The following is a 15,313-nucleotide window of genomic DNA, read 5'->3' as shown; positions in this document are numbered from 1 at the left end:
AACTTTTTAAAATCAACAAAATCATTGTTTGAAATTTTCCAACGGCACATAACTTGAATTATATTAGGCTTCGAAAACTAATTAGACCTTAATCATATATATAAGGCAGAACATAATGTTTAGGAGACAAAATGGAACTTGGAGACTAAATATATGCTTACTCCTAATTGCTATAACTTGAATTATATCAGGCTTCGAAAACTAATTAGACCTTAATCATATAAGGCAGAACATAGTGTTTAGGAGACAAAATGGAACTTGGAGACTAAATATATGCTTACTCCTAATTGCTATCTTCAAATCCTTCAAATCCTTCGAAAGCTGCAAATAGATGTAATGACAATAAAAATCGTACATCTTGAAAAACATATATCAAGAAGAAGTGATATGGAGAAATAGACAAAGTGAAGAGTGAAAATGAATTGATTTAGTTGATATAGTATTATCAAAGAAACGACTTAGAAAGGTGAAAGGGCAAGAGTTATTGTTGTTTTTCGGTAATGGAGAAATAGTCGTTTTTCAAAGAATGATATTAATGTATCGTTTAAAAGAAAGAGTTAAGTATTCAACCTTCACATTAAATTATTAGGGTTTTGTAATGTATTTGAGAAAATAAAAATAATTATAAAATACCATGAAATAAGAGGGTGACACATCATCAGTAATATATTTCGATTATGAATACCATTTTTCGTATATAAAAAAATATATATCAATAATAAATTTTTTTAGCGGAAGAAAGAAGTGAGAAAGTGATGAAAGAGAAAAAAAATAGAGAATGAAGAGAGATTTGATAAGTTTGATAAAATATAAGAGTTGTATTATTTTTTAATAATAAAATTAAGAACTTTATGGTGCAAAGACAAAAAAACCACAATTTTAATGTGGTTGCAAAAAATCAAATAAGGGTATTTTTGACTTTTCCACATCCATTAATTTTCTTATATTATAGATAGATTATAGATAGATTAATCAAAACCAAAATTAAATAATTGAGAAACAAAACGCTGCGTTTCGTTCTGTTCAGAAACTCAGAGATACTAACAAACAATTATGTAAGGAAGAAGAAAGCGGAAGAAGAAGAAGTAGAGAAGCTGCGAGTGAAGAAAAATGGGAACCAGAGGTCCACCACAATCCCACCCTAACTCCGCCGCCATATCCAGAGGCTACAACTTCGCTTCCACTTGGGAACAGGTTCAATCTCCCTCCAATTCTCTTTCATCTTATCCATGTATCACTCCATTTCCTAGATCTCGTTTTCTTCAATTGCATTTCAATTCAATTATCTCATCCTAATTCTCAATTTTCCATAAATCACGTTTAGTATTGGATTAGATCAGATGATACAGATCTGATCCGTGTTGTTATTTGATCTGATATTTGAATTTGAATTTGAACTGAATCTTGTTTTGCAGAATGCTCCTTTGACCGAGCATCAACAAAATGCGATTGCATCTCTTTCTCATGCCGTTTCTGAACGTCCATTGCCTCTCAAATTGGTAAGTGTTTTTTGTTCTTGTGCTACTGTTTTCTGTTTAATTGAAATGTTATTCATGTTTATGATTATTATTATTATTATTATGCATTTGTAGGCTCGTGAGAAAACATTGGTTCAAGATAATGCGTTATCCGTTACGACTGAGGATAGTTATTTTGATGATTCTGGTGCTATTAAGACTGTTATGGTTAATACCAATCAGGTTAGTTGAATGTTCGATCTGATTTGCGGATTTTAAATTTTAATTCTCGCTGTGTGTTTTTTTAAAGTAGTTTTTACTTGTTTGGATTCAATGCAGTTCTACAAATGGTTTTTAGATCTTGAATCTGCTATGAAATCAGAGGTTAGTGATTTCCTGTTACAGAATTGCTTCGTGGTTTGTTTGTTTTGAATTTGATTGTGTGATTCCTGAACTTGTTCTCTGATTGTAGACGGAAGAGAAATATCAACATTATGTGAGCACTCTAACGGAGAGGATACAGACATGTGATGATATTCTCCAACAGGTTATTTTTCTATCTGGTTATAGTGGTTTAGTTGTAACTACTTGATTTGGTGACTGTTTGATTTGATTTGATTTCTCATTCAGTTTTTTATTTGGACATTTTGATATCATGCAGGTTGATGACACACTGGACTTATTCAACGAATTACAGATGCAGCATCAGGCAGTAGCTACGAAGACTAAGACGCTTCATGATGCATGTGATAGACTGGTGTGGTTTTGTTACTTATCATCGTTATCTCATCTTCATGTTTTCTTGTTTATTTTTTGTTTTGCTTGGAACGATTGTGAAAATTATGTTAAATAGATTTATGTATATGTAGAACTAGTAAGTAATTTAAAAAAAGGTTAATGGTAGTGGAAATTTAGGTTGCTTAACTGCATTACCCTTCATGCATTGTTGCATAAAAGAGCATAACTGTTAAATGCAACACAATTTGTTGGATCTGTTATTTGCATTTGGAAGTTGAAAATGTATGATCTCGTTGTTTTGTCGCTCAATGACTTGGATTTCTTCTTCAGCTGAAACTATGGATTTGCTCACCTGTTTGTTACTATTACAGGTACAAGAGAAGCAAAGACTGATTGATTTTGCAGAAGCACTTCGTAGTAAACTCAATTACTTTGATGAACTGGAGAATGTAAGGTTTGACTGCTAGCTTGACTGGATCTTTTTCTTAGATTTATTTTTAATTTTCTTTTTCCAGTTATAGCATATGCTACCTCAGTTTTTTTATTATAAGTCGGTTTCCCACTTTCACACATTAAGAAATGTAACCTTTGTTGTATGAAAAAGAGAAATTATGAAGGATTTCATTTTTTTACAAAATTGTCGTTCACTAGTGGCATGAGAAAGGTAAATTTAAAGAATTGAAAGAAGAGAGAATAATATATACTTAAGGGTATAATAGGAAAAATAACATCAATGATTCGTTGATATTGTAAAAAGACTTATAATTTGGTACAAATTTTTTTCCCAAACAAAGCGACATATAAAAAACGGAGGGAGTAACTTTTAAAGAATGTGAATTTGCTAATTCGACATAGGTAGTCAACATGTTAATAGGACTGACCAAATCTATATGCTCCAATACCTTATAATAATTGACATTGAAAGGTGTCATTCTGGTAGGCATCAGGACAATGCAACATAGAGGGTTAAAATTAGCCATTTCCTGTGGAACATGTAGTAGAAGAGTCATCATCTTTCAAAGTTTCACTGACATTTTGAAATAAGTTTCAATTATCATGCCTGAGTTTTGATTGACAAACTCAGACTTGCAACAAAATGATGCTTTTTTACCATTATAATGCATTGGGTTTGATATATATTGATAATATTGCCATGATCGTCAGAGAGGTTATATTTAACTCTAGTCTATTCCATATAAAATTCTATTATCATACAGAATTATAATTTGTATTTTGTTGCTTCAATTGCACCCTCTGATTACTACTGTATGAAATCTTATTTCTTTGGTGTATGGACATCGCATTTTTCTATACTTAATTACACTGGTCACTTGATTAATTTAGTTATCACATCTTCATTGTTCCTGTTACCCAATTTTTTTTTTCTGTTGCTGCTGCTTTAATCTTTCAAACTCTGCATCTTATTTTTATTCAGCATACTGATAGTTGAGTAGGGGTGGCAAAACGGGCCGTGGCCCGCGGGGCCGGCCCGCCACCCGCCAAAAAATGGCGGGTTGGGTTTGGATTTTAGGCCCGCCGCTCGCCAAAGCTCGCCCCGCAAAAACCCGCTGCCCGCCATACCCGCCCCGCCAAAGCCCGCCGCCCGCCAAAACCCGCCTCTCCTCCAAAACTCACTCTTTTTTTAGTTAATTCTAGTAATTATAATTCTTGATGGTTTATTTTATACATTTATTTATAAATATATGTAATATTTTTTTAAGTAAATTTGTTAAAAAGTTGCTTTTATAAAAAATTATTTTAAAAAATAAGTGAAAAGTTTAATTAAAAGGTAAAAAAAGCCTATTAATCTATTAAAAAAATATAAATAAAAATAGGCGGGTAAGCCCGCCGCCCGCCAACCCGCCATCTTGGCGGGGAGGGCATGATTTTTATGCCCATTTTACTTGGCGGGCATGCCCGCCCCGCTCGTTTTTTGGCGGGCATAAGGCGGGGCGGGCGGCCCATTTTGCCACTTGAGTTGATTTTTTTTTACCATAGCTTAAATAAAGTTATGCATTCTTTAGACAGAGTCTTGAGGTTTTTGTTTTATTCAGAGTTCATGAATGTAATGTGAAGACTCTAATCACTCTACAGAGTTTTTAATTTATAGATGATGTATATGATTTCTTTTAATTCTGCTCTGCAGGTTGCTACCAATTTTTATTCTCCAAATATGAACGTTGGAAACGAAAACTTCCTCCCACTTCTCAAAAGGCTTGACGAATGCATCTCGTGAGTACTAAACCATATTTTGATTCTTGTCCTTTCTAATTGAACAATATTTGTGATCGTTGACATTTTGTTTGTTATTTTATTTTAGGTATGTTGAAAGCAATCCACAATATGCAGAATCCAGTGTTTACTTGCTTAAATTTCGTCAACTCCAGGTATTTAAATGTACTGCTGGGAATTGTTGGATCATTATTGCAAACAACTGTGTATTCGCTGTATGTTCTAAGATAGCTCATGTTTGACTTATATTTAGCACATACTAACTTGGAATAGTTGTATTTTTATAGTCGCGAGCTCTGGGCATGATGCGTTCTCATGTGCTTGCTGTTCTTAAAGGCGCCTCTTCTCAGGTGAATTTAGTTTAACAGGTTAAGTGGATAAAATCTGTGGTTATATGTATTCTTCAAGGATATATAATTTTGAAATTTTATGCTTAAGTAATTTGAAAGATACCTCTATATCAGGTCCAAGAAGCAATTCGTGGAAGTGGGGGTGACAAAGCATCTATCTCTGAAGGAGTAGAGGCTTCTGTAATATATGTTAGGTTTAAGGCAGCAGCAAGTGAGGTAAGCGTCTTCTTGTTGAAATAAATCTTTATATATTATTACTGAGTTACTGACCATATAGCAAAAACAAAAAAGGTTATATTTAATGAATAGCTTTTCAGCATAGTATACCTGACCTCTGTACACCTATTAACTGTTACTTTTGCAGCTTAAACCACTGCTTGAAGAAATTGAAAGCAGGTCTTCAAGGAAAGAATATGGTCAAATCCTTGTAGAATGCCACAAATTATACTGTGAGCAACGCCTCTCTTTGGTGAGATGATACAAGCTTGATCATTATATTGTTTGTATTATTTTTTGAAAGTTGTCGAGTTAACTGACTGCAAGATTATTTGTTGTATTCCATGAAGATAAGAAGCATAGTTCAACGACGGATATCTGAATTTTCCAAGAAGGAGTCCTTGCCATCCTTGACCAGATCAGGATGTGCATACCTCATACAGGTATTTCTCAAGGATGTATTTCTCTCAGCATTGGGACTCATAGACTACCGCGACTTGAAATGTCAGCAAATAATATTTTATATTATTTGATGTGTTACTTTATCTTTGTTTCCCGTAAATCATTCTTTCATTGATTGCTTTAGTAAATTTCTGAAACTGAAAGCTGCGCTATTTATTAGCTATATCCCCATGGTTGAAGGGGTCAGCGGCGGTGTTTGTTTTATATTTTCCCTTCATATTGCATTCTCATACAAAGCATACAAATGTTCAAGTTTCAACAGTGAAATAAATGTAAATCTTGTAATTATTCCATTTTTTTATGCTGTATGTGAAATTTGAAATTATTTTACTTGTTTCATATCTTTTGACAGAAAGTCTTGGGGCTTGCTTGGTTGTGCTTTGGCTTTGTAGTTTTTAAAATATTTTTCTAAGATAATTTTGAAAAACTTTTTTTAAAACAAATGTTATCGGTTGGGTTTTGTAGGTTTAAAAACAGAAAAACAAGTACCTGTTTTGCAAAATAACCTAATTAAACAAGTTTTTCAGTTCCAATTTTTTTTTAAAAACTGAACTGTTTTTGAAAATAGAATTCAATATGGCCCTTATTCTCTGTATGTTGGAGTGCAGGTCTGTCAACTTGAACATCAGCTGTTTGATCATTTTTTCCCAGCTTCTTCGAAGGATGTTTCGAGTTTATCTCCATTAATGGACCCTCTGTAAGTGTGTATTCCTGTTTCATAAGCACACTCAGTTTATTTTATCCAAATAGAAAAACATTGTTTAGGAAATGGAAAAGAAAAAAAAAAGGAACAGAGAAAGGTTCTATATTCAAGGAGTCCAGAAATTCATTTTCTCCCAGAAAATACCGTGGAAGTTAGAATCCACGGCACAGCTATGGATATGGTCTGGAGCTTTCGCATAGTGGATAGGTAGCTTCATTTATGAATGGAGAAGGTTAAGCTTGTAAAATTGTAATAGTCTTTTTGAGTGTCCTAAGTACGCAGAATCTTTTGGGAGTGCTTGGAAATACTGCGGGCATGTAAATTATGTGTCCAAATAATGCACGTGTTTGACAAGCGAAGTAATGTAGCATTAGAATAGCGTGGTTATCCTTCCCCACATATAAGTCTCTTTTTTTGTTATCTGCTCTTATCATTTGTGTGAATGCTATTCTTTAAATGAATGGTGTCTGCCACCCTTATGATTTGACCCATTTTACTTGCAGGTCAACATATTTATATGATACTCTGCGCCCCAAATTAGTTCACGAAACAAATATTGATTTTCTTTGTGAACTCGTTGATATTCTTAAAATGGAAGTCCTGGGGGAACAACATAATAGAAGGAGCGAATCATTGGCTGGTCTTCGTCCTACGTTTCAAAGAATTTTAGCAGATGTTCACGAGCGTTTAACTTTTCGTGCTCGGACTCATATACGGGATGAGGTAGGTTTCTTATCTTTCTTTTTTTATCATAGCTTTTCTACTTTTTATTGTTCTGGTTAAAGATATATCTTTTTGTGGGATTTTTGTTCTGATTATTTGCTCTCCACTTCATCACTATCTCGAGAAAAAAAACTAAAAAGTTGCCATTAAGTGTAGAACTGACAGTATTGTTCTAATACTCAAATGTGACGTTTCAAGAAATAAATTGGATTATTGTCAGGCCTATTGAAGGACGGGGGCTTCTAGATCTATTTTCTAAAAATGAAAAATTGGTAAATCTTGATGTTTTACACGACCAATTATTTTGTGTGCATGTGCATGCTTTCAAAACTATGGTGCTCCAAATCTTTTGATTATCTCTACAATATCTCCCTTCTCTGTTAACCTAGTTGGATTTTTGTTATTGTGTATTGATTTAGTGATCCAACAAGGAATATGAATGTATACTCTAGTCACCATATGGCTTTGTCAATGGATTAGAGGGATGGGAAGTTCTTCGTGAGATATTTAGCTACTGAAAAAAAAAATTCCAGCCAACCTTAAGATGCCTGTGAAGTGAGCGAGTGTACTTTTTATTTTCTATTGCTGGCTGGAAGTTGAAACTTTTTGAGACACCTTATCTTGCTCTTGAACCGGTTTTTTATAATAGTAATTTAAATTTATTTTCTTATACATTGCTTTTTTAATACCTTTTTTACCGGATTTTTTTTCAGATAGCAAACTACATGCCGACTAACGCAGACTTGGACTACCCTGAAAAGCTGAAAAAATTAGCTGAAAGTACATCTGAAATCAATCCTGTAAATCACTAAATTATCTTCCCATGCTATTTCTTGTCTAGTCTTATATATAGATAGTTCAGCTGTGAATACTCTTCTAACAATGATGAATATTGCATGCTAGTTTTCTTCCATTTATGCTCGTTGGTCATAGTAATTTGAGTATGCGGTGCTTGTTCCTGCATTAGATTTAGTTGCCTGTTATGTAAACTTGGTCCATCACAACTGTGCTTGATTCATATATTTTGTTCCTGACTGTTTTATGTTTCAAATATTACTACACAGGCTGTACATGGCATTCTGAGCAACATTCTATTTATGGTTTTCTATCTTATGTAATTTGCTTTCTGCTTTAAATTTGTAGGCTGATGACAACCCAGATACATCTAAGACATGGTATCCGCCCCTAGAAAAAACTCTATCATGTCTTTCAAAGCTGTATCGTTGTTTAGAGTCAGAAGTTTTCACAGGTTTAGCACAGGTATTAAAGGCTTTATTTAAACTATTTTTAGTTTCTTGCCATATATTCCTTTATTTTGAATATTCATTAACAATCAGTTTTCGTTATTTCTATCAGGAAGCAGTGGAAGTTTGCTCAACATCTATTCAGGTAAAACATCAATCAGATATCTTGTCTATATAATATAATTGTGATGGTTACGTCGGTGCAATATAAATATTGTCAAGGAAAATTCTGATTATTTCCAAAGATAGCTCACAGGCCAGAGCAATGGTGGAAGAAATTAGGCAAGGTCTGTGACTCGGAACTGCCCAATACACATCTGGAGAGTTTTACTAGGGAAATCAAACCTGCAACATATCATTAGTGTTAATTCTATCAAATGTTGCAGTACAAACTAAATCCTTGAGTTTAGAAAGAGGTTTATATTTCCAATTTGGGGCATGTTATTCTTTTTTTAATTCTTCGATTTTCGTTCAGTGGATAAGATTGCTGTGCTCCAGCTCACTTAACAATGGGACGACGGTGGTGTGCCCTGCAGCAAGGCAAATAAGACTAAGTTAGATATTGAATATGTGAGGACAATGACATGTCATAGAAGGATATATAGGTGTAGCCAACTATCTGCTAAGACTAACACATCTATATTTCCATAGTCCATCACCGGGTAGAAGTCAAACAGAGGTGTGGGGAGTCCACAGGAAAACTATTTCAGACAGTGGCCATTCAGTCCATGGTCCATTGATTGGTCCATGCAAGGCCAAGAGAGAACTTCCCCATATTCTTGGCTTCTTCAGAAAAGTCAAAGCTTCTATTAATTTAGTAAAAAGATACTAACATTGATCCTTAAGATAGACCCAATTCTCACGGAAATTCCAAAATTCGAGTGAAAGTTTGCAGTATAACAATGGAAAAATAGAACTAGATCAGAACATTTCACACATATTACGAGACAAACTGTCCTAGACAATATAGACATTTTGATGTGCTTCATGGTCTTAATATTGGGTCAGTTTCTGATTGTTGCTTCCTCTTGTCTGCCACAGAAAGCAAGCAAATTAATTGCAAAGAGATCATCTCAAATGGATGGACAGCTCTTCCTTATAAAGCATCTTCTAAATTTAAGGGAGCAGGTAATCCTTGTGTATTCCACTTACCTTTATGAACTATTTGGTAGATTTTATATAATTTGTAAATAATATTTTTTGTTCTTCCAGATTGCTCCCTTCAATATTGAATTTTCAGTCACACAAAAGGAGCTTGATTTCTCCCATTTACTGGTTAGTGTCTCTTAGCCTTGTCACCTGGTATGATTGTTGTTACACTGTTACCATTTGTTAGAAAAAAGAGAAAACTTGGCCAATAGTCTAAAACAAGAACCATGTGATTTCTCGTCAATTCATTTTGCATAATTCAATAAGCACATAACTTCTAGTCAATGTTTATGGCACTGAGATGATGTTGCTTCTTGTATATGGTTGTAAGCCCATAACATCACATAGAGGACCAAGTTTTCTTGCAATCTTATTTCTTACCTGAGATTGGAAGGTGGAACGATTTGACCAAATGCACTAGCTATTAAGAGCAAAGTACTTTAATTAATTCAAAAATAAACATTTTAAAAATGGATAACAAGTATATCATTGTAAGTATAAGGTATTAAGGTACCCTAAAAGGCTGAAAAAGGAATAAAACAATGGAACAAAAGAATAGAAAATCTAAATGAGACTGGGGATGCTGAGTTCCGGAATGGCGCATTCACATTGCAAAATGTAGGACCCCTACCCAAAGAAAATTTATTGGGAGGAGATTCTTATTCTTAAAAGATAATTAGGTTTTACTCTAGTAAGAGAAAAATAGGCCATGCCCAATAAATGTTGCAAAACAACGAAGAAACATACTAGTCAAATTACCAATGATCTAGTAAACTATAGAAACAACCTATATATTCAGTCCATTTGATTTCCATACCCTTATGTATGCATATTATGTAAAATTTGATGTGGATGCTGTTGTTTTTAAATCATCGGGAAAACTTCGGTTATTGGAGATTCTATATTTTTATCCACGCGACTTTGGTTATTTAGCATGCCAGAGAAAAGTCTGATTGTACTCACGAATATACAAAATGTCATTCAGGATCATCTACGGAGACTTTTAAGAGGTCAAGCCTCACTATTTGACTGGTCGAGGTCAACTTCGTTAGCAAGGACATTGTCTCCAAGAGTTCTGGAAAATCAAATTGACACCAAGAAGGTTTGTGATTTGCAGAATTAACATGGTTTAGACAAATTACTTGACAAGCAACCTTTGTTTATATTTTGGTTGTGCATTGCTAGTTTGTTACTATATTTGCAAAATTAAATCAGAAACCTTGATAAGACACCCTCTCAAAATGAAAGAGTTTGGAATATCTTTTTTGGATTTAATCCATGAAATTAAATTTTAAGTTCAAATAAATATCTTGTAAAAAAAAAGTTCAAATTAATATGATTTTTTATGCTTATGTTATGTTATCAGTCATCCAATATGCCTTTACTCTCTATACCATCAAAAGTGACAGGAGAGTTGTTAAAACTTAAAATGGTTTCAGTGAACATGAGGACTTAAATGAAAAAGTGAACCATGAAATAAAATAGATCAAGTATTAGCACCATATTGACCACTCTTTCACAACCCATTTAGTCTACAAATCGTGAAAAAAAATTATTTGTATTTTTTTTAACCATTTTATTTACTTGGTGCTATTCAAATTTTGACCATTATCTATGCCTTTTGACATGTATTTTCTTTCAGGAACTGGAAAAAAGCCTTAAAGTCACTTGCGAGGAATTCATCATGTCAGTTACTAAGCTAGTTGTGGATCCTTTGCTCTCATTTGTTACAAAGGTGTGTCTATAAACAAGTTATTTATTTAATTCCTGGCTGTTGAACTGAAAACAAAACCGTGGCGAAGGAACTTGTAATTGTAAATTTATTTCTGGTCTAGTATAGAAAATTTTCATCTGCGTGATGCATATCCCATGTCATAATCTTCTATTTAAAATATTTCATTTCTAAGTCTCAAGTACTTAGAGTCCATTTGGTTAAATTTTTCAAAAAGTACTTATAGGAAAAGAAAAAAAAGTTAAATGATTTGCATTAACTACCATTGTTCTAAATAATAAGTTTCCAGCCCAGTTAAAATCAGTTTATGCACTTTAGCTTTTTCATTTTAGTTGTCCACAAGTGCCTATAGACTTTAGGGCTTTTTGTAAATTAGAAACCAGATACATGTTTTAGTTGAGAGGCTCTAATAAACCAGAATGTGATCCAAACTAGTCAACAATCTGTTGTTGTAACTTTTGCTATTATTTCAGCAACGAAACTGCTTCAAGGCAACACTTGCTATTTTTAACTATTTTTTGATTAAAAAGACAAAAATTTACCAGATTTTCCTTCGCTTTTTAAGGTTACTGCAGTGAAAGTTGCATTATCTACCGGTGGCCAGAGTCAAAAGCAAGAGTCAGCTATGGCCAAACCTCTGAAGGATCAGGCTTTTGCTACACCAGATAAGGTGGCCGAACTTGGTCAGAAGGTAGGTTATCCTGATTTGTATGTATAAACTATTCATTCATTGGACCATATGACAAGCTTTCTAGGAAACATGCGAGTGATGATAAAATAAGTGGAAAGGACTTTTGTATGTTTATGGGAACACTTATCAATTATGAAAGTTTCTTGAGACTCCACACCAAAACCTAGGAATTGTATTGTTTGTTCCTTGCCACTAGCCCATCTACACTTCATCAATGATGTCATATATAAATGAAAACACAAGTTGAAAAAGAAAGAAACACTTCACTGTGTTATCCTGATTTGTGAATTCTCTTCTTTAATTAAGACATTCATCTATGAGTAATAGAATTTCTTAATCCTGTTCTTTTATCAAACTTAACTGATGTTCTGATGTCTAATAGGTTCGGACTGCTATTCAGGAGCAACTTCCAGTAGTGATAGCAAAAATGAAGCTCTATTTGCAGAATTCATCCACAAGAACAATACTTTTCAAACCAATAAAGTGAGTTTATATAATGTATAATTGTATTTAAAACATTTTTCTACCTATCTATACTGTGACGGTCAATTGCATGCTTGATTTTATTTCCTTTTTTATGGGTCAAGGGTTCAGTGTTGGCTAAAACTATCCTGGAATCTTTCAATCGATAATAATTTTATTACATTTACAGCTAAATATGTAGTATATACTTAGCGTAGATATTTTTAATTAATTATCTTGTCTTCTTTCCCATTTTTGCTATGTTAGGTTAGAACCAAATGCTTGACTTTGGCCTGCATTTTATCTAGTTTTTGTTTCAGAATGTTATTTTCAAGTTATGCAGAATCTTACTAAACAAATGTTTTTTTTGTCACGTGTTCGTGTAGGACTAATATCATTGAAGCCCATATCCAAGTACAATCTCTTCTACAATCTGAATACACAAGTGAAGAGGTCCAGATTATAAATCTGAAATCTGTACAAGATCTGCAAACCGAGCTTGATAATTTTCTCTGATCTGTATTTTGAGAGGCCAATTAATAACTCTTGTCCATTTTTCCCCCACTTGAGGATATACGTTTGAACAAACACAGGCATAAGTTACGTCATTACATTATATCATAGATAAGATAAATTTGTAGAATTATTAGAGATGACATTTGTGGACTTGCCTCCGATTATTATTTATTTTTAACATGGTGAATTTCGTAATGTTTGTACATTCAACCATTTCCGACCTTATATTTACCCAGCCTTCTACTGGTACTTTTTGTTACAAGAAACAGTTGTGATTAGGGGTGGAAATAAGCTGGGTCAAGTTAGATTTTGTCAGGTCTGAGTCTGGTATATAGTCTATTGTAGGCTTATTTCTTTTTATCTGATTGGTCTATTAGCCTATTTAAAAGCCTATTTTATTTGAACATTTGTAAATAAGTCATTTAACTCAATTTTATTTAGACTAAAAATTAAAAGACCAGATTAAATGTTTGTTTGTTGAATTTATCTAATAACATAAATTTTGTGATAATATTTATTTGAGAGAACTTATGAAAGCATCTTATGATATTGTTCATAAGATTTTTTTTATTATCTTATTTTCATAATTTCTTCAAAATAACTAAGATTTATTTTTATATTTTAATTTAAAGTTCAAAAATATATTATAATTTATATTTATTTAAATAGGTTGACCTCATAGACTTAAAAGGCTTTTTATATGGCATGTGGCCGAGCCTTTTTAGCTAAGTAGGTTTATAAAAAGGTCTAGGCTTTTTTTATTTTTATAAAGAAAATTTCTTTGTAGACCCTCTTATGGAGAGAACCTCTACTGAAAACCCAAAAAACCTCTGTTTCGGAGATGCATCTTCGAAGTTTTTTTTTTCTTCAGATTTTTCCAAAATTTGGAGATGCATCTTCGAAAACACTCATTTTGTGGTGTTTTCGGAGATGCATCTCCGAAAGCACTGAAATTCAAAATAAACATTGGATTTTAACTGTCAGGTATTTTTTCAGAGATGGATCTCTAAAAAAATCTGTTCATATACAATTTCTCTCCTTCACTGTTTTATCATTTTCATTACAAACCCTCTCCAAAACCTCCATCAGTTTCAAACGGTTGATCATACTAAAGGGAGTATGGAAAGCTACAATTTGAGGTGAACATCATTCATTTTATCTCCTATTCCACTACATTGTTGCTGATTTAGGAGACTGAAAATGACATCTGTAATACCCCAACCCTCCGACATCAGTAATTATCATTTAGTCGGTTAATTGGTAATTAGAATGCACAATAGACTTATTCTATATTTATGAAGTGTTAAGAAGGAATTATAGATGTATTATGATTAAAGGAATGTTAGTTGGAATAGAAAGATATTAGTTAGAAACCAACCAATGGCAAGATTGTAGTTATGGCTTATTTGGGGGATAAATTGGACATTAATCTCTATTTACATGGGCTTAAGGCTAGTAGGTAAGGCATTAGTCTCTCCAACTCATATTGTTTTCGTAAGAAAGAAAGATGGGAGAACTTAGAAGCAAGTGGGAGAAAGAAGAATCATGTCCATCTTTTACATTTTCGTATTCCAATGGCAGCCTCCACTAAATCGGGTATAACTCTCTGCTTGTAACTCCGATCGTAACGATTCTGGTCTCGTTGGAAAGCTAACGAAATTCTCTTTGATTTGATATATTAATTCACGTTCATGAGTTCTGTTTTGAGGGAGATAGGCAGGTTTGAAGTGGAGTGATTCTTGCTGAGTTTGTGTGTAAATGCAGCTACGAATTTGATGATGAAGAAGGTGAACCTTTGGGCAAGAGGAGAGTCCAAAGGCTGCATTAACACCATCCTAATCTCTCTAAATCCAATGTGAGTTTCATTAGATTAGAAACCTTGGGTAGGATTTGGGGAAGAATTTGCATGTTAAGGGTTTTAGTGTGAGCTAACTTGATGCATGTTTGATTTAATGATGAGATTGTGTTTTATGTATGTAATGCTAACATTAGATCACTATTGCATGTTGGAAATTCGTCTAGAATTGAATTATGATGATTGGAATTGGTTAGAAGTGTTTGAGACTGATTTAGAACTCTTAAAATGCAGAATTTTTGAGTTTGTCAGTCATGTAACCGGTTACATGATTGACGTAACCGGTTACATGTGTGAAAAAGAGTGAAAAACGCAGTTTTTGGGTCATGTAACCGGTTACATGATTCAAGTAACCCGTTACTTCACTGTTTGGGCAGATTTTTCAAAACTTCGAAAATTCATAACTTTTGCGTCGTAAGTCTGTTTCGCGCAAACTTTATATCGTTGGAAAGGTAGTAACATGTACTATCTAATGAAATAGGTCCCCAAACCAGGATGTTTGATTTAATAATGTTGGAACCCCACTTAAAAACCGGACCGGACCGGCCGGTCGGACCGGTTGAACCGGGAACCGGCCAGGTAACCGGCCAGGTTCACTTGTTCGATCGTCCATGTCTGAGAACCGGATAGAACCGGCGTGAACCGGTGCGAACCGGTGCGAACCGGGAAAACCGGTGGTTCTCGTAAACCGCCGGTTCAATTGCTTATTTTTTTTAAAAAAAAAATTTATTCAAAACGACGTCGTTTTGAGTTTTAAATTAAAAAAAATGAAAAATATTTTGT

General features: G+C 33.6%; 1 protein-coding gene across 1 annotated transcript; it reads left to right on the top strand.

The window, feature by feature from the left end:
* Positions 1-1,003: 1,003 nt before the first annotated feature.
* LOC131630098 (conserved oligomeric Golgi complex subunit 3) lies at positions 1,004-12,870 on the top strand. Its single transcript, XM_058900898.1, has 25 exons — positions 1,004-1,194; positions 1,416-1,499; positions 1,593-1,700; positions 1,797-1,841; positions 1,930-2,004; positions 2,119-2,214; positions 2,567-2,644; positions 4,342-4,427; positions 4,516-4,582; positions 4,715-4,777; positions 4,892-4,993; positions 5,142-5,246; positions 5,344-5,436; positions 6,064-6,152; positions 6,662-6,881; positions 7,595-7,681; positions 8,025-8,141; positions 8,238-8,270; positions 9,167-9,253; positions 9,338-9,400; positions 10,260-10,376; positions 10,917-11,009; positions 11,572-11,697; positions 12,080-12,180; positions 12,546-12,870. Exons 1-25 carry the CDS (start codon positions 1,111-1,113, stop codon positions 12,673-12,675), a joined length of 2,349 nt encoding a protein of 782 aa, XP_058756881.1. The 5' UTR covers positions 1,004-1,110; the 3' UTR covers positions 12,676-12,870.
* Positions 12,871-15,313: the final 2,443 nt, after the last annotated feature.

This window comes from Vicia villosa, linkage group LG1 (genome assembly GCF_029867415.1).
Source record: "Vicia villosa cultivar HV-30 ecotype Madison, WI linkage group LG1, Vvil1.0, whole genome shotgun sequence".
NCBI lineage: Eukaryota > Viridiplantae > Streptophyta > Magnoliopsida > Fabales > Fabaceae > Vicia > Vicia villosa.
The sequence above is the reverse complement of the archived record's forward strand: the minus strand, read 5'-3'. Positions and strand labels throughout refer to the sequence as shown.

Coding starts and splice junctions, on each gene's coding strand:
- LOC131630098 (XM_058900898.1), top strand. CDS start 1,111: ATGGGAACCAGAGGTCCACCACAATCCCACCCTAACTCCGCCGCCATA. Junction 6,882..7,594: donor GGACTCATATACGGGATGAG/GTAGGTTTCTTA, acceptor ATTTTTTTTCAG/ATAGCAAACTACATGCCGAC. Junction 7,682..8,024: donor GTACATCTGAAATCAATCCT/GTAAATCACTAA, acceptor TTAAATTTGTAG/GCTGATGACAACCCAGATAC.